This window comes from Nycticebus coucang, chromosome 18 (genome assembly GCF_027406575.1).
Source record: "Nycticebus coucang isolate mNycCou1 chromosome 18, mNycCou1.pri, whole genome shotgun sequence".
In the NCBI taxonomy this organism is placed as follows: Eukaryota; Metazoa; Chordata; class Mammalia; order Primates; family Lorisidae; genus Nycticebus; species Nycticebus coucang.
The window spans coordinates 29162296-29187348 of record NC_069797.1 but is presented as its reverse complement, the minus strand read 5'-3'; the positions used below and the strand labels follow the sequence as shown (position 1 = coordinate 29187348).

General features: G+C 51.7%; 2 protein-coding genes across 10 annotated transcripts in view; both read right to left on the bottom strand.

Annotated features, from left to right (window-relative positions):
- SLC43A2 (solute carrier family 43 member 2) overlaps positions 1-9255 on the bottom strand; it is a 46873-nt gene extending 37618 nt beyond the window's left edge. For 3 of the 7 annotated variants that reach the window (XM_053567749.1, XM_053567746.1, XM_053567750.1), the window contains exons 1-2: positions 9108-9255; positions 8029-8230 (exon numbers count right to left, since the gene is read on the bottom strand). In XM_053567749.1, the coding sequence (XP_053423724.1) occupies positions 8029-8188 (160 nt within the window). In that variant the 5' untranslated portion in view covers positions 8189-8230; positions 9108-9255. The other 4 variants (XM_053567747.1, XM_053567751.1, XM_053567748.1 and 1 more) reach the window with 3 other exon arrangements.
- A 3808-nt stretch (positions 9256-13063) lies between these two features.
- Positions 13064-25038, bottom strand: SCARF1 (scavenger receptor class F member 1). 3 transcript variants are annotated; one of them, XM_053568669.1, is made up of 11 exons: positions 24890-25038; positions 24525-24586; positions 24198-24299; positions 22813-23338; positions 20362-20580; positions 19607-19735; positions 18221-18324; positions 17679-17799; positions 16350-16471; positions 16123-16269; positions 13064-15473 (listed from the first exon to the last, which is right to left on the bottom strand). In XM_053568669.1, the coding sequence occupies exons 1-11, from the start codon at positions 24988-24990 to the stop codon at positions 14605-14607; spliced, it is 2502 nt and encodes an 833-aa protein (XP_053424644.1). In that variant the 5' UTR covers positions 24991-25038; the 3' UTR covers positions 13064-14604. The 3 variants fall into 3 exon arrangements, with proteins under 3 accessions (XP_053424644.1, XP_053424645.1, XP_053424646.1); XM_053568671.1 differs by having other exon boundaries at positions 15223-15473; positions 16123-16232; XM_053568670.1 differs by lacking the exon at positions 19607-19735.
- Between the last annotated feature and the right edge of the window lie 15 nt (positions 25039-25053).

Sequence of the window (25053 nt, the reverse complement as noted above, 5' to 3'; positions counted from 1 at the left end):
GTTCGTGGATGAATCATACCATACTCTGATCTCTGACCAGCAAGCCCTGCTGGGGGGCATGATGACTGAGAGTGTGGTGCTAGGACCTAGCCTCTGGGTTCCAATTTTGGTTCCTCCACTTCCGGCTTGTAGAACCTCTCTCTGTCAGTTTTCTTATTTGTAAAATGGGCATAATATAATAATAATAATATCTACTCTCTAGAATTTGGGGGAAGATAAATGAGGAAATCCAGATAACTTTCTAGACATCACAAAAGCATAAAAACTAATAGCTAAAAGTTATTATTTCCTTTTTACTTAGTTTTGTCCTTGCTCATCAAACAAATGCATAAAGTTATTATTATTATTATAACTGTTGCTGGAGGCTCACGACAGAGGTAATGTGCAACCAGCTGGCAGCAGAGCCAGACACAGGAATTGGGAACCCTGTCCTCTAACTGTGTGTGTGCTAGCAAGAAGACACATCTGACTGCAATGTGGTATTTGTATGCCATGGAGTACTATTCAGCCCTAAAAAAAATGGTGATCTCATATCTTTCATAACAACCTGGATGGAGCTGGAAACCATTCTCCTAAGCGAAGTATTGCAAGAATGGAAAAACAAACACCACGTGTGCTCAATGCTAAATTAGAACTAGTCGATCAACACTTACGTGCACACAGGAAGGTAAAACTCAGGGGGAATCGAGTAGTGAGCAGTGGAGGAGGGGCTGGGTTAATTCACACCTAAAGGGTATAATGCACACATTCTGGGTGAAGGGCACACTTAAAATTTTGACCTGAGGTGCACAAAACAACTTTGTAACCAAAAGGTGTGCACCTCTGTAATATTCTGAGGCAAAAAAGAGACAGATCTAGTTTCCCACTGGGCTATGAAGATGAAGAGCAGGGTCTGTGCTCTAGTCCCCTAGGTGTCCCCAGCATCTCACCCAGGTCCAGGCCCACAGTGTCATAGTTGTTTACTGAATGAACAGAAACAATGAAACAGATGACAGTGGCTAAAAGGATCAAGAGAGAGAAATGAACATAGAGCCTACAGAACAAAGCTGAATAGAAAGGGAATTTAAGGAGATTATAGCCACAAGGCTAACCACCTGAAGCTGCCAAAACAAACCTAACCAGCCAGATTCACGCCCCTACACTTTGTTTTCCAAGAGGTCCTACCATAGTGGCAGCCAAAACACGTGGCCTGCGCCTCTTAGCACCCAGCTCAGAACTGGTCCATATGTTGCCTGGCCACAGGCCTGAGCCGCTCACTCACTATGAGTGGCCTCTGCAAAGGCACAGCTGCTTCAGGGCTTGGTGCTGGTTTCAGTGTGGGCTTTGCCGGTAGCAACAGGAACGGGATCTGAAGTGGAGGGAACAGGGTCTCCACACAGCAATGGCCAATTTCCAGGTCAACATGCAGATGTGAGGGTGGCACCCATGGCTCAGTGGGTAGGGCACTGGCCACATACACCGAGGCTGGCAGGTTCGAACCCAGCCCGGGCCTGCTAAACAACAATGACAACTGCAACAAAAAAATAGCCGGGCGTTGTGGTGGGCGCCTGTAGTCCCAGCTCCTCAGGAGGCTGAGGGCAAGAGAATTGCATAAACCCAAGAGTTGGAGGTTGCTGTGAGCTGGGACACCATGGCACTCTACTCATGGTGACAGCATGAGATTCTATCTCAAAAAAAAAAAAAAAAATGCAGATATGAGCAAACCAGCCCAGATGCGAAAGAGTGAATACGTGGAGAGGGCACACTAGGGGCAGGGATGGCTGGCCTGTGAGAGGTCTCTCTGTCCCCTGACCATGCAGGGTCTGGAGTCAGTTACTGCACTAGGAAACACACTCAGGGCTTGGGAAGCTGCAGGGCGCAGGGAATGGAGTGAGGGACAGCACCACCTATGAGTAGGGACACCAGTGCCCCTGCCAAGTTACCCCAGAGAGGAAACACAGCTGCATCTATAAATCCATGCTTCTCACTGAGAGACAGAACATAAAATCCTGAGGCACTGTACCCAAGTCTCTCTGATTTTCTAGAAGTGGGAATAGGAGTGGAAACATCTTAAATTGTTTAGAGATATGGTCACCCCTATAACTAGACAGGGGGGCTCTTGAGGAGAGACGACGGGGTGAGGGCAAGGCTATCTGTCCTTCCTGTCTTTCACCTGGAGCTACTACTACACACAGGAGCAGGGACCTTGCACTTTAGGCCACCAGCCTTCTTTCCTCAAACAAATCCCTGCCAGTGGGGCCACCTGGCCCTCTGCCCTCCTGCCTGAAGGCAGTGATGTACAGCAACAGATGAGCCTGGGGGTTGGGGGATTGAGTGGCTTCTCTTGTCTGCTTATGGAGCAATTTGAGAATCTCCCTCGCTCCTGGAGGGAAAGAAAGCTTTAGTGAGTCCAGAAGCCCTGTTGGCAGTAAATAGCCCACACGAATAACGGCAGACTTGGCAGATGCCCAAACACACCCAGGCTGCTCCTCTCTCTCTGCTCCTACCTGGGCCACTCATTGTGTGGACCTGGAGAGACAAACAGATAAGCACCCAGGAAGTGCCCCTCTGTCCCAGCCTAGAGCTCAGCTCTCACCCGGCCCAGCCTGCTCTTCTCCACCTGCAGCTGCTGATTAAACAGATGCCTCCCCAGTGGGCGGCCAGAGAGGCCCAGCCCGGCCCAGCCAGGGAAGGTGAACCAAGAGGACAGGCAAGGGGTTGGTGTGGCCAGTGTGCTGGGAACAGGAATAAGGCTGCTTAGGAGGAGATCCAGGGCCAGGGAAGAGAGAACAAAGCCCTGCACTGTTCGGCCTCACTTACAGAAGACTCAACTAACAAAAATATCTTTACAGAGAAAGAAGAGGAGAGAAAAGAGGGTGCTATGACCTCACTTGGGCTCCTCTGAGCCTCCCTGGGTCAAAGAGGGAAACAAAGAGAGTGGGGAGACTCCAAAATAGCTGGCAGAACGATGCTTGAGGTGTCTGAGTTGGAACGTAGCTTCAGGTCCCTCCTAAATTCCTGAGCGGACCCCATCTCTGATAGCCTGCTCTCTGAGCACCCCCACTTCAGGGTGTGGGCCCCCAGACTGCCCTGCTGATGGGCCCTGCCCCAGGATCTCCTGTCTCTCTCAAATCCTTCGTCTATCCGGCAACAGGAAGCAGCATCTCAGTCCAGCAGGGGAGATGTAGGTGAGAGGTCGGCTCAGACACAGAGCAAACAAGAGGCAGGACGCAGACTGCAGACCGTCAGAGGCCCTCCTGGGCTGCCCAGGGCCTAGCCCCCTTGGTGTGGCCATGGCAGCTCTGTGCTGCACGCCAGCCACTGTGCTTTCCGTTTCCTATGACATGTAGCACCCTCCTACCTCTGCCTATATTCCCTACGAGGATACAGGGAGTGTCGGAGCAGGTAAGTCACTCAACAAAGGTCTCATAAATGATCCATGGGGAAGCTAAACTTGAATCCAGACTCTCAGATCCTGAGACTCCTGTTCTTAACCTTCAGGCTGTGCTCATCTGTCCTACCTGGGTTATTGGCACATTGTATCTCAGAGGGAAAATGCTGAAAATGGAGTGGGGGGGAAAGGCTATTGAATAGTGTTGGAGGCAACACCAGATTCCTCTTAGTATTGTCTACTGGGGTTGTGATTGCCCCAAGACCTTCCCATGGGGCCCCTGAAAGCCAACTCAAGTTAGACAGGACAAGAAACTGGGGGTGGGGGGTGCAACGGATGTGTGTGACGGAAATTAGGTCACAAAATGAGAAAGAGGAAGGCTGGGTGCTAGCTCTTCTCTGAGACCCATCCTGAGCTGTCTGTCTGCACTAGCCTTGAGATCCTCTTATTCATTGCTATGAATTTTTTTTGTGTGTGTGTGGTTTTTGGCCAGGGCTGGGTTTGAACCCGCCACCTCCGGCATATGGGACCGGCGCCCTACTCACTGAGCCACAGGTGCCCCCCTGAATTTTTTTTTTTTTTTTTCAAATAAACTGAGGGGGAAAATTTAAAACAGTCATATTCATAACAATAAATGTAAAAGGCTGGATTTTTAAAAAGCTGTCAATGACTGTCCTGTCGGTATGGGACCAACCATGAGAATGGAGTTCCTTGCAGAAGGGAACTCTCCTGTCCACATCTGTAGCTATGCAGCCTGGCGGGGACCAGGCCTAGCCCTGCTTCCCTGAGTTCTTCTTAGGGACCCCAGGCACCAACTCCCTGCTTTGTGCCAGGTGAGAGGTACATACCTGCTGCCATAGGCAAGTGACCATGGTAGTCAAGAGCACAGACCTGGGGCCAGCCTTCACATTCATGGCTAGACTGTGGTCTCCTCTGGCAGAGGTCGTGATGACTTCTACCTTCACAGCTGCCACCCCACCCAACACCCAGCTTATGACAAGCCCTCAACAATTCACAGGTGTCTCTAATAGGTGCAGAGCATTGCCCTCCTCCACCTCCATGGCTTCTTCCTGCCTTGAGAATAAAATTAAGTTTTCCCAAGTGGCCTCCTGGGCCCTGCAGACCCCAGCCCCTTCCCACCTCTCCAGTCATTTCTAGCTGCTGAGCCAGCCCCTTCTCTCCTGATTCACCGCCTCCTCACTTTCCAGGCTTTGGCCTAAACACCAGAGAGACCCATCCACCCAGTCAAAACCACACTCCCATGTTATTCTTTCCTGGCACCCTGTTTTCTGTGGAGTCCCTGCTGCCACTTGAAATTATACAGATCTGTGTGTGACGCCTTCTTTACTCTGCACCCCAGTACAGCACTCCCAATCAGTGTTTACTAAATGTGTAGGTTAGACCAAAGAGGAGATTAAGTATCCATAGGTAGCCCTATCCCCCTGAACTGACTCCGTTGATGTGAGCCACTGGACAGCAGAGAAAATGAAGAAAGAGGTCAGGCGTGGGTGGTTACAGTGGTCATCCCAGAGGCCAAAAAGACACGGCCCTGGGAAAGTCCCATTTCACCAGGGAAACTGGGGCACACATAGTAGCCAAGACCTGGGGGACATCATACAAAGTCTGTCAAATCCCTGTGCCTAGCTTCCTAGCCTTAACTTTTGACCTCTCCCAACTGTCCAATGGGCAAGGCAAGACAAATGGAGGGGTGATGGAACAACCGGCTATTCCTTTCCTTCTCCAACCTCATCGAGTTGGAACCCAACACTGTGTCTTTGGCCAGATTCTAGCTGGAATCTTGAGACAGAATTCTGAGAACCTTTCAGCAGGTTCAGGCAAATTTTCTTTAGAGAAACTAAAGCATCAGACCTAAAGGCAACAGAAAGCTGACAAATTTGCATTTCAATCAGCTGTAGACTGCTCAGCTTTTCACAGGTCTGATACAATAAATCGAATAAATAACCAAACTGATTCTCTGTAATTCAGCCATCCACCAAGTTTGAGAATGTTAGGCCTGGCCGGGTTCAGTGGCTTACAACTGTAATCCTAGCACTCTGGGAGGCCGAGGCAGGTAAATTGCTTGAGTTCAGAAGTTTGCAACCAGCCTGAGCAAGAGTGAGACCCCCATCTCTACTAAAAATAGAAAAACAAAACAAAACAATAATAGCCAGGTGTGATGGCAGAAGCCTGTGGTCTCAGCTACTCAGTAGGCTGAGGCAAGAGGATCACTTGAGCCCAAAAGTCTGAGGTTGCTGTGAGCTATGATGCCACTGCACTCTACCCAGGGCAAGAGTGAGACTCGTCTCAAAAAGAAAGAAAGAAAGAGGGTGGTGCCTGTGTCTAAAAGGAGTAGGGCACCGGCCCCATATGTCAAAGGTGGAGTGTTCAAACCCAGCCCTGGCCAGAAACTGCAAAAAAAAAAAAAAGAAAGAAAGAAAAAGAGGGAGAGATAGAGAGAGAAAGGAAGAAAGGAAGGAAAAGAAAGAAAGAGAGAGAGAGAAAGAAAGAAGGAAAGAAAGTAAGAAAGAAAGAAAGAAAAAGAAAATGTTAGGCCTAAGAAACCTTGACCCTGACTTTGCCAGGCACTCCCAGACAGAGGAGTGGAGATTACTGGCCCTGAAAGACAAGAGGTTATGCATACTCCAAGAAGCAAGGAGCAAGGAGGCCAGGAGATAAACCACGTGGAATCAGCAGGCCTTCCCACTGAGGATGCAAGGTCAGCAGGTTTCCCAGATAATTGGGAAAACCAAAATCAGAGGCAGTAGCAAAGGCATGGGATAAGAAGTTGATGTTCAACTCACAATCCTGACCCTTCACCTTCACTTTGCTTTAGAGTGACCTGTCAAATTTCCCAAGGGCTTAAACACCAACTCAGCACCACGTTGGCACAATCTCTGGGACTCCTCCCACTTTAACAGAGGAGGAAGCCAAGTTTGAGGCACCAATAAAGTGACCAGCCTCAATGCTATCAATACCATAAAATAAACCAAATCAGTGGACAATCTCTGTGTGTGAGTGTGTACTTGGGAGGGGGACACCTAGAATATGACCTTCCTGACACCACAGTGGATCCAAATAAACTGACTATATAACAGTTCTTTGGTCTGGATGAGATACTAACAGCTTATTCTGGGGATGGTGATTTGTTTTTCTGTTTTTCATATCCTCTGTGCAGCCTAAAGGCACCCAACCAGGGAGGTAAGCAGGAAGGGGCATGATCTAAAAGGGAGGAAAGAGGAAGGGACAGAAAAAGCCAAATGCTCCAACCTGTTCCTTCCAGAAGTTATTAATCTCTTAACATCTCTTGGGCAAAGCAGAAAGCTTGTTCAGGGAACAAGGTCTGACTCTTCCCATCTCCCAAGATTTCTTGCTGATGTGGAGAAAAGCCTGCCAAGAACCTTTAGGCTATTAGGAAGTATTTTTGAGTGGCTAAAAGGCTAAAGGTTGGTTATAAATGATATACTTTCTGCCCTCTCCCCGGCAACTTCTGAATTCCCTCCCTTTCTCCTGCCCTTAACCTCTCCAGCTAAGCTTCCCTAGAGACAGGGACACTCAGGAATCTCCTAACACATCAGAGAAGGTAAACAGGGAGGCTTCTACACAGACAGAAGATAGGAGCTGGTCCAAAGCTTTCTCTTTCTACAGAGTAAGCACTCTAGAAAGAAAAGGCATTCTGGTGGTGACTCAGGGAGTCAAACCTGGGCTTTCTCCATCTAAGGGGACTAAGCACCAGGGAGAGAGATTATGTGAGTTCAATTACCATGCAGTTACTGCTGAGGGCAGGGAGAGAAAGGACAGAGGGTTGCCTAAGAAAGAGGGTAGGAGTGTAGAGGCTGAGAATTGCTTTGGCCCTACTGTTGGGCTGAACCTACTGATGTGCAGTAATTAGGACTCTCCAAAGAGAAGGGAAAGAAGGAAGGGGGTGCAGATTTCATGTAGACAAGCATCCCCTGCCTGCTTTCAGCAACACCAGTGGTGTGGCAAGGAGAAGGGAACACACCAAGCATCATTCCATAAAGGCCCCCTTCTCCCCTACTCCTTCCTTTCCATGGAGTTGAAGGACATTGAGATGTTCTCATAGTGCATGGGAGGAAATGGCCTTTGGAGAATTATAAAGAAGCAAAATTAGGCAAGAAAATATATCCAGCAAGCACTTAGGAGACTCCATAACGACCTGGCTAAAAATTATCTAGATTCTAGCTGAATCTTCCTTGGGGTGGAGGCAAATCTGCTTCCTCTCTCTTGCTGTACCGCAGCCTCTGAATCAGGAGTTCCTCTTTCTTACAATCAGAGAGCAACATGTTTACTACAAAGCAAGCTATGAAGCTATGCCAGGCACTGGGATGAGAGGAGTCGGGCAATGTTCCTAGGTGGTGGAAAGAACACCCTGGACATCGGGTGGGGTTCTGGGTTTATCACAGTCCCCAGCCGTGTGGCCTTGCGCAAGACAGAAGGTCGGTCTGAGCCTCAATTTCTTCATTCGCAAACCCCAGTACCCAGTACCCAGCACAGCTGGATGATGGTCTAATAGGCCTTCAGATACCTGGGAGGCGCTATGTAGTAAGGTGGCATCGCTGGCTAACTCTTCCCCGCCCATCCCGCCCTCTCCCCAAGCCCACAACTCCAGGAGCCACCCCAGCCCAAGGCGCCTGTCTCACCTGGCTCCGTACACAGGTAGGAGTAAAAGCCCTCCGATTTGAGCATGATGAGCAGAGAGCCCCAGCCCAGGAGGACTGCCGAGAAGAGGAGATTTTCCAACACCGCTGTGCAGGCCATCCACCAGCGGCGCCGATGGGCAGTGGCCAGGGTGGGCGCCATGGTGCAGCGCGGCGCGGCGGCCTTGCTCGGCTCTGCAGCCACCTGCGCACAGACCTCAGCGTCAGCGTCTGGCCCAGCCCAGCTCGTGCGGCCGCCCCCGGCCACTGCAGCAGGGCGCGGAACTTGTCACCCCTCCGCCGCCAGGCAGCAAAGGAGAGCAAGCCATAGCCCTAGTCCTAGCCCTGCCCGGGACCTGGGCCACCCTCGAACCCACTGCTGGCTTGCACTGCTACCCTCGGCTACCATTAAGTTGATCCGGCCAGACAGAGAGATTTCTCCCTCAGCTCATTCCGAGGTAAACTGAGGCATGGAAGCAGGAAAGGAGTAACGCATGCTCAGGGACATGGAACTAGTCCTGACCGCCAGCAGGACTGACATAGCTTAGGGGCCGTACAGGGAAGCCATTTGCTACCTGGGCTGGGCCATACCTGAGGGCTGCCACTCCCGGAGGCCCTGACTAGCGCCCTCCCGGCCGCGCTCAAGACCCTTACCCAGCTCTGGTTCCTTCAACCACAAGATCAGCGCACCGAGCTCTGAGACGGCCCGCCCACGGCCCGCTCATTGGCCTGATGGCACAGGAACTGCGGCGCAATTGGCTACTGTTTAGGTCGCTAGGCGCTGCGGCCACGCGAGCCGGGCATGGGAAAGGCGAAGCCGGTTCAAACCGGCGGCGCGAGCTAGCCGCGTGCCCTCTTTCCCAGGCGGTTACCCCGGCAATTAGCCCGTTTCCATGGAAGCGGACCCCGACCCTCCATCCCCCAGTTCCCTTCTCTATTCGTCATCTCTTCCCTGAAGGCTCCTCATCCGCCCAGTCCCTTTCCTCTTTTATTCACACATCTTCTCCCTACGTCCCCTTCTGGTAGGGAGCTTCTCTCGCTAGCACTCTTGCCCCGGCCCAGATCCCCGGAATCCAGCTCACCCGATTCCTACTGCTGTGTATCGGGCCCGCCCGGCGCCTTTTCTGCCCCCTTTTATTCCAGTCCTTTTATTCCGACCCCAAGATGAAAACACTGCCGCCCGTTGATTGGCTGGGTCGGGGCTGGAAACAGGCATTGACCAATCAGCAGCCACCCTCTCGCCCCGCCGAGAGCAGAAGCCGGTTCCGGCCGGACTGGAGACAAACAAGAGAGATGGGCGGGTGGGGGCCAGGGGTAGCTGCGGGTTGTGCTGGGACTCTGTGGTCTTAAACTGTGGAGTCACCGCCCAGCTGGGAAGCCCCGGCGGCATTGCTCCACTGCCTCTCCTGAGCCCCACCCCGGAGTCCTGACCCTGGGCTGGGTCACCAGCTTGATGTTACGGCGCCCTCAGGACCTTCCTAGATGAAAGTCAGTCCCGCTTGCGCACGGTCCTCGGCTCTCCTGCTGGCCTCGAAGTGGTCCCTAACCTCCCTAACTTCCCCTTCGCTTAGGGCATCTCTCCCGATGCTCTAGCTTCGCATAGTTCGGGTCGTTCCACTCTGCAAGTCCCCACTGGCTCCTCGCCAGGCAGCCACAGACTTTGTGCTTTGGTTCCTCGCTCTCGTTCCTCTCTCGTTTAGTGACCCCCTTTCCAGGCACAGTCTGCCCATTTAGAGGCCCAGACCCCTGTCCAGGTGTGGTTTACCTCTTGCCTGCTCCCCTGACCCTTTTCCCTCTCCTAGGTGCCATCTGCCCAGTCCCTGGAAAGTGTCTCTTAGAGATCTGCAGGCGGGAGGTTGGGGTTTGTCTCCCCAGTCCTAGGATGGTGTCTCCTCTGGTCCCCTATTCAGACGCTGATCTCCTTAACCTCGTTCCCGCTCTCTTCGGTCCCCTTGGAGACATTCATCCAGACTGGTCTTTTGGTGCCCCCTGTCCAGGTTGCCCACCCCAGTCTACCCGTTTCCCTGAGCCACCCCGACCCCTTCCACCCTGTTCCCGGACGTTCCTTTCAAGTAAAGTCCCTCTTTGTAAGGATGGCCGTGGGCAACGTCAAGCTACTAGCACAAACCCGGTCTTAGGTAGAGCGCGAGGGGTCCAGAGGGCTCTGGGCTCTGGGTTCCCAATTCATCAGCCGACCTGGACCTGCCCTAAGGAACAGCCAGGGCAGGAGGATGAAACCGGGGTTCTGAAGGTTCAGTTGCCTGGTGCGTCTCCTCGATCCGAGGCACAACCCCGAATTCGGAAGACCCTTGGTCTCTCCCAAATTCGGCCGAGTCTCCCTGGCACTCTCCGGGAGGGAGCTGGCTTAACACCCCAGTGCAGTAGAAGTCCCAGCAGTCTCCTACTCCACCTCCCCCGGTCCGAGGGCGCCCCCTACCGCTGTGAATCCGCCGCTGGCCACCTCTTGAGGGCAACTTCTCCCAGACTATCTGGTGCTTGTAAGCTTGGGGCGTCTGAGCTGGTTACCTATCCAGTTACTACCTTGCAAAATCTCACGCGCTTACGTTTTCACACCTGAAAAAATGTTCAGTCCCTCTCTGTCTCCTCCATGAGCTACCTGTCTGAGGACCTTCTCTAGGCCTCAAACACATCTTAAATATCTCTAAAATAATTCACTTTCTCCCCAGAACTATTCCCCCCATTTGCAAGTCTTAGATAATAATACCATCATCTACTGAAGTTACCTAGAGCCATCCTTTCAACAGGCACCTGCTATGATTCTCCCTCTCCTTTAGCCCACCTTTACCCCACCCATACAGCCTTGTCATCTAAATATTTATCTAATATGTCCATCTGTGTCCCTAGGACTTCATCTGCCATTCATCTAGACTCCAATCGCAGGTCCTCAAATCCATCCCCTTCCCCAATCTGACTTTGGTAAATCTGACCTCTGCTAAATTCCTTCAGAAACTTTTATTTATTTTTTTGAAACAGAGTCTTACTTTGTCAGCCTTGGTAGAGTGCTGTGGCATCATAGCTGACAGCAATCTAAAACTCCTGGGCTCAAGTAATTCTCTTGCCTCAGCCTCCCAAGTAACTGAGACTACAGATGCCTGGCACAATGCTTAGCTATTTTTAGCTATTTCACTCTTACTCAGGCTGGTCTTGAACTCCTGAGCTCAGGCAATCCACACGCTTCAACCTCCCAGAGTGCTAGAACTTACAGGTATGAGCCACCATGTCTGGCCTAATATTCTTTTTTTTTGAGACAGTCTCACTTTGTCACCCTCAGTAGACTGCCATGGCATCATAGCTCACAGCAACCTCAAACTCCTGGGCTCAAGTCATTCCCTTGCCTCAGCCTCCCAAGTACCTGGGTCTACAGGCACCCACCACAAATCCCTGCTAGTTTTTAGAGACGGGGTCTGCCTCTTGCTCAGACTGGTCTTGAACTCCCGAGCTCAGGCAATCCACCCACCTTCGCCTCCTACAGTGCTAGGATTACAGGCGTGAAACACTGTGAGCCACCATACCCAGCCCAAGATACCACTTTTAACCTACCAAATTTGATGTGGGAAAATGAGCACCTCCATAATTTGTGAGAAAATGCACTTAACTTTTTTGGAGGACAATCTGGAGTTAGTACAGAAATGTCTAATCTTCCTGCCCTGTAACTCAACAATTTCATTTCTAGGAATCTATTCTATAGAAAAAAATTGCATAAATGCAAAACAAAATATACACAGAATTGTACACGGCATCATTGTTTATTGTATTGAAATGATGGGAAACAGCCCAACTGTTCATTGGCAGGTTATTTAAATAACCTGTGTTATTTCTATATAGTGGATTCTCATGTAGTCATTTTTTATAAAAAGAAGTAGCTTTATATTTACTAACATCGAATAATATCCAGGATATATTGTTAAGTAAAAAAGCAAGTTGTAGAAAAAAAAAAAAAGCAAGTTGGGGAACAACTTGTTCTTAGTATGCTCTTTTGTTTCTGTTTAAAATAATTGTTTAGGGCGGCGCCCGTAGCTCAGTTGAGTAGGGCCACATACACCGAGGCTGGTGGGTTCAAACCCCACCCAGGCCTGCTCAACAACAATGACAACTGTAACAAAAAATAGCCGGGCGTTGTGGTGGGCGCCTGTAGTCCCAGCTACTTGGGAGGCTGAGGCAAGAGAATTGCATAAGCCTAAGAGTTTGAGGTTGCTGTGAGCTGTGACACCACAGCACTCTACCCAGGGCGACAGCTTGAGACTCTGTCTCAAAAAATAATAATAAATAAATATAATAAAATAATTGTTTACATGTGCACAGAAAAATATCTGAGAGGAAGCACCTCACTGTTAATGAGATTCTCTGAGCACTGGGATAGAAGAGAAGGCTTTTTTTCCCCTGACTAGGTAATACGATATGTGAATAAAGAATTCAAACAAGACCAAAAGGCATTCAGTGAAAAGCCAGTCCTGGCTTGGCGCCTGTGGCACAAGCGGCTAAGGTGCCAGCGACATACACCTAAGTTGACAGGTTCAAATCCAGCCTGGGCCTGCCAAACAACAATGATGGCTGCAAACAAAAAATAGCTGGTGTTGTGGCAGGCGCCTATAGTCCCAGCTAATTGGGAGGCAGAGGCAGGAGAATCACTTGAGTCCAGGAGTTAGAGGTTGCCGTGAGCTGTGATGCCAAAGCACTCTACTCAGGGCGACAGCTTGAGGCTCTGTCTCAAAAAAAAAAAAAGTTAGTCCTGCCTTTTCCTTGCCTCCCAGATTGCCTCTGAAGAGAAAGGAAATATAGGTTTTACTTTTCACATGTCTGTAATGTTAGAACTTTTTTTTTTTTTTCAGTTTTTGGCCTGGGCTGGGTTTGTTATTCTTTTTTTTTTTTTTTTTTTATTGTTGGGGATTCATTGAGGGTACAATAAGCCAGGTTACACTGATTGCAATTGTTAGGTAAAGTCCCTCTTGCAATCATGTCTTGCCCCCATAAAGTGTGACACACACCAAGGCCCCACCCCCCTCCCTCATTCCCTCTTTCTGTTTCCCCCCCATAACCATAATTGTCATTAATTGTCCTCATATCAAAATTGAGTACATAGGATTCATGCTTCTCCATTCTTGTGATGCTTTACTAAGAATAATGTCTTTCACGCCTGGGCTGGGTTTGAATCCACCACCTTCAGTATATGGGCTGGCGCCCTACCCTTTGAGCCACAGGCGCCGCCCATGGTAGAACTTTTTATTTTTAGCAAGAAAACATTGTTTTTATAATTTTTTTTAAGAGATGGAGGTCTCTGATGAAAATGTGTCAAACGGTCTATAAAACCAGTGTATGGTGCCCCATGATTGCATTAATGTACACAGCTATGATTTAATAAAAAAATTAATTAATTTAAAAAAGAGAGAGAGATGGAGGTCTCATTCTGTCACCTAGGCTGGAATGCAGTGGTGCAATCATAGCTCACTGCAGCCTTGAACTCCTGGGCTCAAGGGATCCTTCCACCTCAGCTTCCTGAGCAGATGGCACTATAGTCATGAGCCATTGCCCCAGGCTCTTTTATATAATTTTTTATAAAATTCAATGTAGTGAGAAAAGTAAAAAGAATGTTCACTGTAGAAAATTCACAAATTTCACAGAAGTTTAAGAGAAAAATAAATATCACCCATAATCTCATCTTCCAGACAAAAATACCATTTAATGCCAGGTTGGCACCCAGAGCACAGTGGTTATAGCGCCAGCCACATGCACCGAGGCTGGAGGGTTCAAACCCAGCCCGGGCCTGCTAAACAACAATGACAACGGCAACAAAAAATAGCCAGGCACTGTGGCAGGAGCCTGTAGTCCCAGCTACTTGGGAGATTGAGGCAAGAGAATCACTTAAGCCCAAGAGTTTGAGGTTGCGTGAGCTGTGATGCCACAGCACTCTACCGAGGGCAACATAGTGAGACTCTGTCTCAAAAAGAAATTAAAATAAAATAAAAATAAGAAAAAAGTTTATGAGATAATCACAAAATATACATAAAAAGAGAATTCTAAACATGTATCCTGAGGCAAAAAGAAATAGTTTACAAAAAGAAAACAATGGAACTGTCCCATACACCCTAAATTGTAACTCACTTTTTACACACCTAACCTCATGGCATGAACATTCTCCCATATCTCTCCCACATTAAATATTCTTGCATAGCATGTATAGTAACACATCATAAGAAATATTTGTTTAACCAATCTTTTATCATCAAACATTTAGGTTGTTTCCCAAAATGTTTTGCAAATGGAAGAAAGAACAACTCTCAGGGGCTAACAGAGTCCAGTACAACAGAGGAAAAGTCCCTGCAACCATCTCTTCCCCCTTCCTGACCCCATCCTGCAGAGTCTCTGCCCAGGCCTCCCAGACCCACTCCTGGAGCACTGCCAGGGCCCAGAGCCAGCTGGCCTCCAACCCTTGCCTTTTCCCTCTGGAAGGGCAGAGGCAGTATGTCTGTCCTGGCCTTGCAGTCATTTTCCAGCACAGGCACAATCTGATCCATCAGCAGTTCCCCTCTGTCCCATCCGTAGTCTTCCCACTCCCCAAATTCAAGGTCCTTGAGGCTCTGGTGGCCCAGAGATGGGTACAACATTCTCATACTGGGGCTCCTCCTGCTCTTCCTCTTCTGCCTGCTTCTGGGAATCCTGTTTGAGGGGGCTGCCCCCAGAGACCAGTTCCTGGGCCCTCCCTGAGCTCTCAGTGCCAGCCCCCAGCCCCTTGGCCACCTCCTCTGGTCTAACTCTTGTTGACTCCAGGGGTCCAGTGAGCTCAGCACTTGGGGCTGAGTTGAGGCTCTGGCCAGAAGAACTAGAGGCCAGTCCAGGGCTGCCCTTATTCCGACTCAGGGCCCGGCGTGGAGGCTTAGGGATGGCACTCTTGACCTTGGGCTCTGCCTGGCCTTTCTGGAAGCTACCAAAGCGGCGGAGGACAGACCGGACTGGGCCCTCAGATCCCTGGGGCGTCCCTGCCAACATGTAGATTGTGGTCACAGGGCCTGAGCTGTCTTGGACACTGCCTTCAATGGCTTCCACACGTTCAGCCACTGTCTGGCCACCAAGAGGAAGCCGCCGGCAGCCAGTGGCTGAATCCTTGGGGCTGGCAGCAGCAGGAGGGGCCTCATCCATCTCTGCTTGCTCTGGGCCTGTGGAATCCTCAGCCTCCTGGCCCTCAGGACCTGTCTGGGCTCCCCGGGAAAGCCTCTTGGGCTTTCGGAGTGGGCTGGAGAGCTCCCCTGAACTTCGGTGACTCTGCGGTGCAAACTTGGTGCCTTCAGCAAAAGAGACTGATGGCCGCTTGGCCCGAGCTAGGCTGGAGGTGCGAGGGATGGCGAATGGTGTGGATGCATCCTCTGGCGGAGGGAAGGGGCCTCCAGCCAGGCTAGCCTCTGATGACACTGCTTGGGCCACAGAGGCCATCCCTGTCAAAGGAGATAGAAGGGCTTGGTAAGAGCTGTGCTGCCCCCGCCCAATTCATCCCGCCTACAGCTCATCTAGGCCTCAAACATGGGGCAAGGAAGAGAGTATGGATACAGAGAGGTAGAGGAAGAGCCAATTCACGTGGACGCTACCTCTCCTACACTCTCTTCTCACCACTGCTCCCTACCCTGGACTATTGCCATACTCTACACAAGCTAAAACTTTCAGTGTCGGCCATGTCCTTCTCACCTCTGGGCCTGTGTGTAGTATATGCTGCTCCCTCTTCCTGAAACACTATCCCCACTTCTTCCTAACTTCCACTTGGCTAACTCCTACTGATTTAGCTGGCTAGATTGAACTCCAATGTCACTAACATGTCTTCCTGGACATGGCTAGATTATGAGCCCCTATGTGAGCAGGCCCCATCAAAGTCCATAATCTTATGTCCTATAATTGTCTGATGGCCTGTTTGATTACAGCCCATCAGACTACAAGCCCGGTGAGCATAGGAATCAATCTTGTTCTTTGCTGTGTCTCCAGAGCCAGGGACAGTGATGGCACAGAATGGGCCACCTGATCAATGTTTGAAGGATTGAGGAAGATGCTGTGGGCAGGGATGCTCAGGGGCTGAGTAGGCTGCTGGGGGGCTACCTTCTTGGGGTGGCACGCAGTAGGCAGGACCCTCATCCTCTTCTCCAGACTCAGGATCAGAAGAGAAGGAGTCATCAGAGGCCCAGCCGGCAGAGGGTGGCTCAATAAAGCTGTGGTTGAAGGGAATCTCCGGGTCGTGGTGGGAGACTGTAGGGACTCCAGGTCAGGTGCAGAGCCAAATGGGAAGCCTTGTCCCGTCCCAGCCCCCAACCCCAGCACCCACTTACCTGTCACCCAGGGTAGCTTGTGGGTGCTGAGGGAACCACAGGGCAGCGCAGAGCCCAGAGTGGTCAGTGCCCCCCAGACCTGTAACTTCATCCTGGACACAGCAGCTCCATTGCTCACTGGCCTAAGAGGGTAGGATAGGAAAAAGTGGGCTTTGTATAAGACCCAAGGTGACATGTGTCACTTAGCCATCTATTTCAAAAATCCCAACTATTGAGCCCAAGATTAAGGCCTGCCACAGAAGACACTGTGGCTCTAGAGTCAGAAAGACCTGGATAACAAGTCTGGCTCAGACTTTACCTTCCTGGGTCTCAGTTTCCTCATCTGTAAAATGGGAACAACAATCTATCAGAGCTATTTTTGTAGGACCCAACACAGTGCTAGTCACCTGTGGGAGTTCCCCAACATACAGCTGTTATTATCATCCTAGCTGAACCCCAGATCACCCATCCCAAATGACACCTCCCCGAGAAGCCCTTCTACCCATTCTCCTCCACTCCCAAGGAGGATGTGCTACAGCTGCTCTACTCATCACCATTCCTCTGACAGCCTTTGCACATGTTCTCCTGCTCCTGTAAGGGGTTTTCTCCCACTCCCAGCTTCTATACCCTGGGCAAGGGCAAGGGCAACTGGATCTACTCACCTGTGAATGCCCCAGAGCATGTGGAGCTCAGGGCTAGTGTGAAAAGTAACAAGAGAGCATTGGACAAAGAGTCTGGAAAGCCGGGCAGGAGCTTTGTGTATGCCAGTGACTAGCTGGGTCATCTTAGGCCTCAGTGTCCTCTGTGGATTGAGGACAACAATCCTCCTGCCTCCACATGCCCTGTTCCAAATCCCCCATGCTGCTGGGAGTCTCAAAGGACCCAAGGGATGTGAAGAAGTTTCGTAAAGGCACAAAGCCCTGTGTGAGCAACGTTCCCCTGTGGCCCCCTTCATCTCTCAGAAAGCTGCTGTGAAGACTTTTATGTCGCTCTCCTTTCTGGGGCATTTGAGGCCTGGTCTCTTCCCCTCCCTGCCCAGAGCTGGGCTGCTGCTCCCATGTTTCCCCCCCTCCACTGGTCCCCGTTGGTCTACTCTCAGCCTTCTGCAGCAGATCTGAGTTTCCAGGCTGGGACCCAGCGCACCTTACTCATGCAATTCAGAAACTTCCCATCTAAGGCTTCCAAGGAGGGCAAGTGGCTGAGCTGGTATCTCCAGGGCATAGACACTACCACTCCACCTCCATTACCTCTGACCTCGGCCCTTCCCCACCCCTGAAAGGAAACCAAATGCCCCCTTGTCCTACCCCAGGCCTGAGCTATGAGGTAGGGAAGGGATAGGCCAGTTTTCACCTGTCCTTGGGGTCTGAACGGGCGGCCCAGCAGCAGCAGGCACAGCAGGCAAGGCCCAGGAGCAACAATAGCAGAGGCACAAGGATGCCCAGGATGAGGGCGGAGTCTTGACTGTGAGGGCCTGGGGCAGGGTAGGTGATAGATTATTCAGGGCCTTCCCATCTCCTGAACATCATGTCTCTAGCTCTGAGTTGTCTCCCGCCAGGATCTTCTCCCTGTGTCCCTCCCCACCTCCAGGAAGCCTCTGTGCAGGTTTCTCCTCCTGATGATCCATGAGCCATTCCACAATTTCGTGTCCCCGATTTTCCTGCCATGCCAATGTTCAGCCCTGCCTGCTCATTCCCTTGTTCTAGCCTGGTTTCTTAGGGGGCAGGGGCTCTGTTACATCTTCAGGGGGCCCCAAAGCATCCACAAAGAGTTCGGGCATAGGGAATGTCTCTAAAGTGGGCCCTGTCTCCCTGGCAAGTGACAGACCCCTAAAGCCCAAACAAAGGGGCAGACTTTCCTTGGTCACCACACCCCATGTGCTCCCTCTACCTTACCCAGCTGGCAGGCCCCGGAGACAGGGTGGCAGGGTCCCTCTGGGCATTCGCAGGGCAATGAGCAGTTGTTTCCATGGAAACCAGATGGGCAGGAAGTGTTGCAACTATGTGGTAACAGGGAGAGGCAGGCTGAAGGGTAGGTAAGAAGGGAGGGAGACAGGCAGGAGAGAGGGGAAAGCAGATATCTGGGCACTGTCCCCACCAGGAAGATTTCCTGGATGATGCCTGAGAAGATCCTCTGACCTCTGAACCACATTCTAAGTAGCCTTGGCAGTGTTTGGGAGAATCCCTTATGCCCTAAGCCACCTTCCAGGGAGACAACCCACAAGTTGCCCAGGTGTTCTCTGACCAGCGTGCAGCCCTGGGGGCGGGGTCTACCTGCACCTATCTTCATCTCTTGCTGCTCAGCACTAATTAAAATAAGCAAGATGCCAAGGGCATCCAGAGAGATGTCCTCAGGGCCTGGAGCTCTTAGCCAAGCCCAGCACTGCCCCTAACACTCTGGGCTTCAGTCCTCTTCTCTGTAAAATGTGAAAAAGTCTCTTCCGTGTGACATGAAATGAAGTCTCTTCCATGTGACATGACATGCTGTCCTAGAAATAGAAAACCTAACTGGAGATTCTGATTGTTCTACATTGAAGATCTTAGAGCAGTGATTTTCAACCAGAGTACCGTGTAAAACTTTTAAGATCATTAAGTAAATTATTTTCAAAGGAAGTTTAGGCCTGGAGAGGTAGCTCATGCCTGTAATACTAGCACTCTGGATTGCTTGAGCTCAGGAGTTCGAGATCAGCCTGAGCAAAAAAGAGACCCCTGTCTCTAAAAAAAACAATAGTAGGGTGTTGTGGCAGGGCCCCGTAGTCCCAGCTACTTGGGAGGCTGAGGCAAGAGAATCGCTTGAGCACAAGAGTTTGAGGTTGCTGTGAACTATGATGCCACAAAGTGAGGGGCAACAAAGTGAGACTGTGTCTCAGACAAACAAAGAAGTTTAAAGCATAGTAAGTATACTTTAACTCTTTTTTGATCAATATTATTTAACTGTGCCCTGGAAGTTTAACTACAGGTTCAAATGTGTTTTGATATAAAAAAAAAAAAAAAAGAAAGAAAAGGTTGAAAAATACTGCTTTAGAGAAATCACACTGAGGTTTGGAGTCCTGCCCCCAAATAAGCTCTCCACTTAGTTGGGGAGCAGGTCCTTTTATATTATGCATCATCTGACTTTCCTAGGGAACACCCCACTACAGGAGGAATAACTTCTTGGTTATGAGGATACTGAGTGATGTCTGGGAGGCAGAGAGGCCCAGGAAGGGAATTTTAGGACACAAATTGCACAGATACCTGGCCTGGGCCCCAGTACGCTCCTGCCCCCAGTGCCCCAATCCTTACCTGGGCCCCCAGTAGCCGGCACTGCAGACACACTCCCCTGTCACAGCATCACAGGCCCCCTGAACACATGTGGGGCAGGGAAAGCTGCAACCCTCTCCAAAGGTACCAGTGGGGCACAGGTCTTCACACCTGCGATAAGGCAAGTTCAGGGAGTGGGAGGGCAGGGCAGGCCTGGCCCCACAGTGGACACCCTGTCCTTGTGCCCCATTGGGTGCTCCTCTGTGAAGCTCAGGTGAAAACATGCCCTTCGGCTCGGCGCCTGTGGCTCAAGCGGCTAAGGCGCCAGCCACATACACCTAAGCTGGCAGGTTCGAATCCAGCCTGGGGCCTGCCAAACAACAATGATGGCTGTAACCAAAAAAATAGCCGGGTGTTGTGGTGGGCGCCTGTAGTCCCAGCTACTTGGGAGGCTGAGACAGGAGAATCGCTTAAGCCCAGGAGTTGGAGGTTTCTGTGAGCTAAGATGCCACAGCACTCTACCCAGAGTGACAGCTTGAGACTCTGTCTCAAAAAAAAAAAAAAGAAAACATGCCCTTGAACCTGAGGTCAAACCCAGGAGGAGACAAGCTACAGATTCCCTGCAGGGAAGAGGGCAGGAGGCCTGAGTGGTAAGGAGCCAATGAGAACCCTGCCCAAGGCCCCTCAGTACCCACCTTGACCTTTCAGCCTTTGCCAAGAGGCAGCCCTTAAGGCTGTTGGGGGTTGGCCCTCCTGAGGGAAAGTGCACTCCACCTCGATAAGGGCAACCCTCTCACCTGGGCCCCAGCCAGCCGGGGTCACAGTGTTGACAGTGCCCAGTGTCTAGCTGACAGGCCTCCCCAAGCCGGCAGCGGGGGCACTGCTGCTTGCAGCTCTCGCCAAAGGTGCCAGGTGGGCAGGGCTGGTGGCACTGCGTCCCGTTCCAGCCTGGCTCACAGGACACACAGCTGCCTGTGTCTGAAGAGCACGGCTCATTCTGCTTGCAGTGGCCACAGCTGGGAAGAAAAGGGCTTCATGGTAGCAGTGGGGGTGGGGTGGGTAAAGTGCCTACCCCCTCCAACCCAAGCACTGGCCACTCAGGCCTTTGGGGGTCCTAGAGAGCATCCAGGTCCCAGCTTTGGGCCTCAGTTTCCCCTTGTTGTACCATGAAGAGGCTAGAGAGATGATCCCTGAGGGCTCTCATGAGACTCTATCCAAACCCCTGCTCTGTGAGCCATTCTTCCTTGGGTCCCAGGGGCACCAGAGCTAACAGGCCAGCCAGGGCAGCCCCATCACCAGCATCCTCTGCTTCCCTTTTGCCTGGCGTTTCCCTCTTTCTCCCTTCCACGCCTTCCACCCCTGAGATCTGGCATGAACAGGGATCAGTGGTTTGCCTTCTATCCTGTAGTATGAAAATGCATAAAAAGGGCGGTGCCTGTGGCTTAGTGAGTAGGGTGCTGGCCCCATATACTGAGGGTAGTGGGTTCAAACCCAGCTCCAGCAAAACTACAACAAAAAATAGCCGGGCGTTGTGGCGGGCACCTGTGGTTCCAGCTACTGGGGAGGCTGAGGCAAGAAAATCGCCTAAGCCCAAGAGCTGTGAGCTGTGATGCCACAGTACTCTACTGAGGGAGACAAAGTGAGACTCTGTCTCTAAAAAAAAAGAAAATGCATAAAAATACAATATAAACTGTTTTCACCAATTTAATTTCAAGTTTACCTTATCCCCTCCCCCTACTTCAGCTTTCTTTTGAAGTTAACCTTATCTTAATTTCCTATTGATGCTTAACAGTTATGGGGAGTACAGTACTGTCCACAGGCTTAACCACCTGGGATCACATACTTGGGTCAGATCCCTGAGTAGGGTGGAGTGGGGGACGTTATAAAATCAATTTAGCTGGCTCGGGACCGTAGCACAGTGGTTACTGTGCCAGCCACATACACCAAGGCTGGCGGGTTTGAATCCCGTCTGGACCAGCTAAACAACAATGACAACTGCAACAAAAAAATAGCCAGGCGTTGTGACGGGGGCTTGTAGTCCCAGCTACTCTGGAGGCTTAAGGAAGAGAATCGCTTAAGCCCAAGAGTTTGAGGTTGTTGTGAGCTGTGACACCACAGCACTTTACCGAGGGTAACATAGTGAGACTGTCTCAAAAAAAAAAAAATCAATTTAGCTGATCCTGACCAGGATTTTTACAAAAGGAAAGAAAGAAAATATAACAGTGGCCAGGCACAGTGGCTCATGCCTGTAATCCCAATACTCTGGGAGGCCAAGGTGAGTGGATTGCTTGAGCTCAGGAGTTCCAGACCAGCCTGAGCAAGAGTGAGACCCAGCCTCTAAAAAACTAGCAGGGTATTGTGGCAGGCACCTGTATTCTCAGCTACTTGGGAGGCTGAGGCAGGAGGATTGCTGAGCCCAAGAGTTTGAGGTTGCTGTGAGCTATGACGCCACGGTACTCTACCAAGGGTGACAGAGAGAGATTCTGTCTCAAAAAAAAAAAAAAAGGAAGAAAGAAGAAAGGAAGAAGAAGAGGAAGGGGAAGGAGAAGAAGAAGAAGAAAAAGAAAGACAAGAAAAAAAGGGTGGCGCCTGGAGCTCAAGAAAAAAAGAAAAAGAAAAAAATAGCCGGGCGCTGTGGCAGGTGCCTGTAGTCCCAGCTACTTGGGAGGTTGAGGCAAGAGAATCGCGTAAGCCCAAGAGTTGGAGGTTGCCGGGAGCTGTGAAGCCACGACACTCTACGTGAGGGCGACATAGTGAGACTTTGTCTCTAAAAAAAAAATAAAATAAAAATGTATATGTATATGATAGTAAAGGTAAGTATATTAACAGGTGTTGTCTGGTTACATTTTTATTCAGTTATATGAAATAAATATGTTGTTACATGTGTTAAGTGGGAAGTAATGTCTCATCGTTAAGTGGAGCCAGGTCAAGTCTGAAAGCCACTGAGTCTTAAAGGGCCCCTGTCATCCTGGGTCACTCTTTACGTACACCTTGCTAGTATGTTTCGCTTAACAGCAAACAGAGGAAAGGAGGGAGTGGGGCGGACCCAGGGGCAAATGCCTGGGGGGTTATGGGTAACAAAGGTTTTTTTTGTTGTTGTTCGTTTTTTCCTCTGTCATCCTGTCTTGTGTATCTGTTGGAGAGCAGCGCGGACTGCTGTCCCTCCTCTCGCCCTTCCCTCTGCTGGCCCACCCCTTCCCACTGCCCCTCCCCGCCCTCTGCGCGCGCCCCGCGGGCGCCGGACTCACCGGTCTCGGCACTGGGCCCCGTAGCGGCCGGCGGGGCAGGGCAGCTCGCAGCGCGCTCCGCGGAAACCGGGCGGGCAGGCGCACTGGCCGGAGGCGGCGCTGCAGTGGCCCCGCATGCACTCGCACCGCTGCCCGCACTCGGGACCCCACCAGCCCGGCTGGCAGGCGCAGCGGCCGGTCTCCTGCGCGCACGGCGAGCCGTGGCAGGAGCAGCGGAAGCTGCAGCGGCGGCCCCACCAGCCCGGCTCGCACAGGCAGGCGCCCGTGGTCGGCTCGCAGCGTGCCGCCGCCTGGTTGCACTGGCATGGGCGGCGGCATGTGGGCGACCACCAGCCCGGCTCGCAGCGGCACGCGCCCGTCGCGGGGTCGCAGCGCCCGTGGGGGCCACAGACGCACGCGAACTCGCAGCGCCTGCCCCAGCGGTCGGCTTGGCACTGGCACACTCCCGTAGCCGGCTCGCACTGGCCATGGGGGTGGCAAGGGCAGCTCTCACGGCAGTCGGGGCCCCAGTACTGGCCCGGGCAACCTGCAGAGGTGGGGACGGAACGGGTAGGCGGGTTCCGAGCCGGGCACGGATCCTCTCCCAGTCCCCTTCCACAAGCAAGAGGGGCATTAGGCCCGCCTTCCAGGATCTGGCGACTATCCCTTGGAACATCATCCGGCAGCCTGTCTTCAGCACAACTGACTTCTTGCCCCAGGCTCTGAACTACAGAAATCCTTAGCAGTGGCTCAACCTCCCACTTCACATTCTAGAACACACTCAGAAATCCTGAGTGGGAAGGAGGCTTTCCCAGAGTCACACACAAGTGGGTGGGAGTCCATCATGCCCCCTCCTCGCTCCCTACCGCGACTGCACTGGGCTAGAGGTGGGCGGGGCTTCACCCGGATCCCAGGCCTGGATGGTGCTCACCAAGACCCCTAAGGAAGCCACCCTCACTCCGGCGTTTCCTTCCAAGCCGGTGCTCCTGGTGCCCATCCTCTGGCTATGCTACTCACCATCCCCTTTCCTACCCCTCTCTTCCTGCCAGAGAGGACAGACAGCCCACTCAGGGGCCTCCTTCCACACATCCCCCCGGCCATTTGAGATGTATGTGGGGGAAACTGGGAATGTACCCATCTGCAATTAACAGTAATTATAGGCACCTTTTCTGAAAAATTGAAAAGGAAGGGGAAGGGCCCAGATAGGCAGGGCTTTGTGACTATGGGTAAAAACCACATGACAAAGGGAATCTCCCAAGAGTGCATCACTTCCTGTTTCCGGGCCTCACTTTTGTGGTAAGGCCTGGAGGGATTGTGGATTACATTTCTACCTGCTTCATCTCCCATACCCCACCCCAGTGGTCAGCTCTGTCCCCCAACTTTATCCTTTAGCAGTTGAGACTCACGGGAACTGCACTGGGCCCCAAAGAATCCAGGTTTGCATCGGCAGAGGCCTGGTTTCACGCACACCTCATCTTCCCGGCAGGCGTCCAGCCCCTCACAGATGGCTGAAAAACATCCCACTCAGGTTGAAACGACTGGAGTGTGCAGGACCTGGGGACACCCTTGCCCTGTCACTGGCTCCTGGGGCTTTGCCCCCTCAAGAGCCACCTTCTTAAGGCTAGTGGGAGTGTCACAGGATAAACCCCAGCTCTAGGCCTCAGGATAGGAAGGAAGGGCTGTCACCAGGCTACATCCTCCCTTTTGGCTAGGGATCTGTCTCAGCTACTCACGGATGGTGCATTCTTGATCCTTCTGCTTCCATCCTGCGCAGCACTGGAGCTCAGCAGAGGGGCTGTGGGGCAGAAAGGAGTGAGCAGAGGGGCCACCTGGCCCTGCGGGGCAGGTCACTGTCTCTGGCTGAGATTGAGAGGCTACCTCAGTCCCACTGGGGAGGCCCAGCCAAGCTTCACCACCCTGGTGGTCCCAACTTCTCCCCTCTCCTTCTCTAGCCTTTCATCTACCTGCTCTGACCATCTACCACCCGCCAGACTGCCCACTCAACCCCTTTCATCAGCCCCATGACCTCTTCTCCAACTCCTCTTTCCACAGAATGCCTCTAACATCACCACCTCCATCAGATTCCCACAAGACCCACCTGCTGGCCATGCAGACGTGCTGCCCATTGGGGTCCAGCTCAGACCCCTGGGTACCCTGAGACCATAGCAGCAGCAATGGGAGTAGCAGTCCGAGTCCCATAGTGGCCAATGCAGTGGGAGCGCTTGGATTAATCTGACCCCCACAGCTTCCAACCCCCTCCCT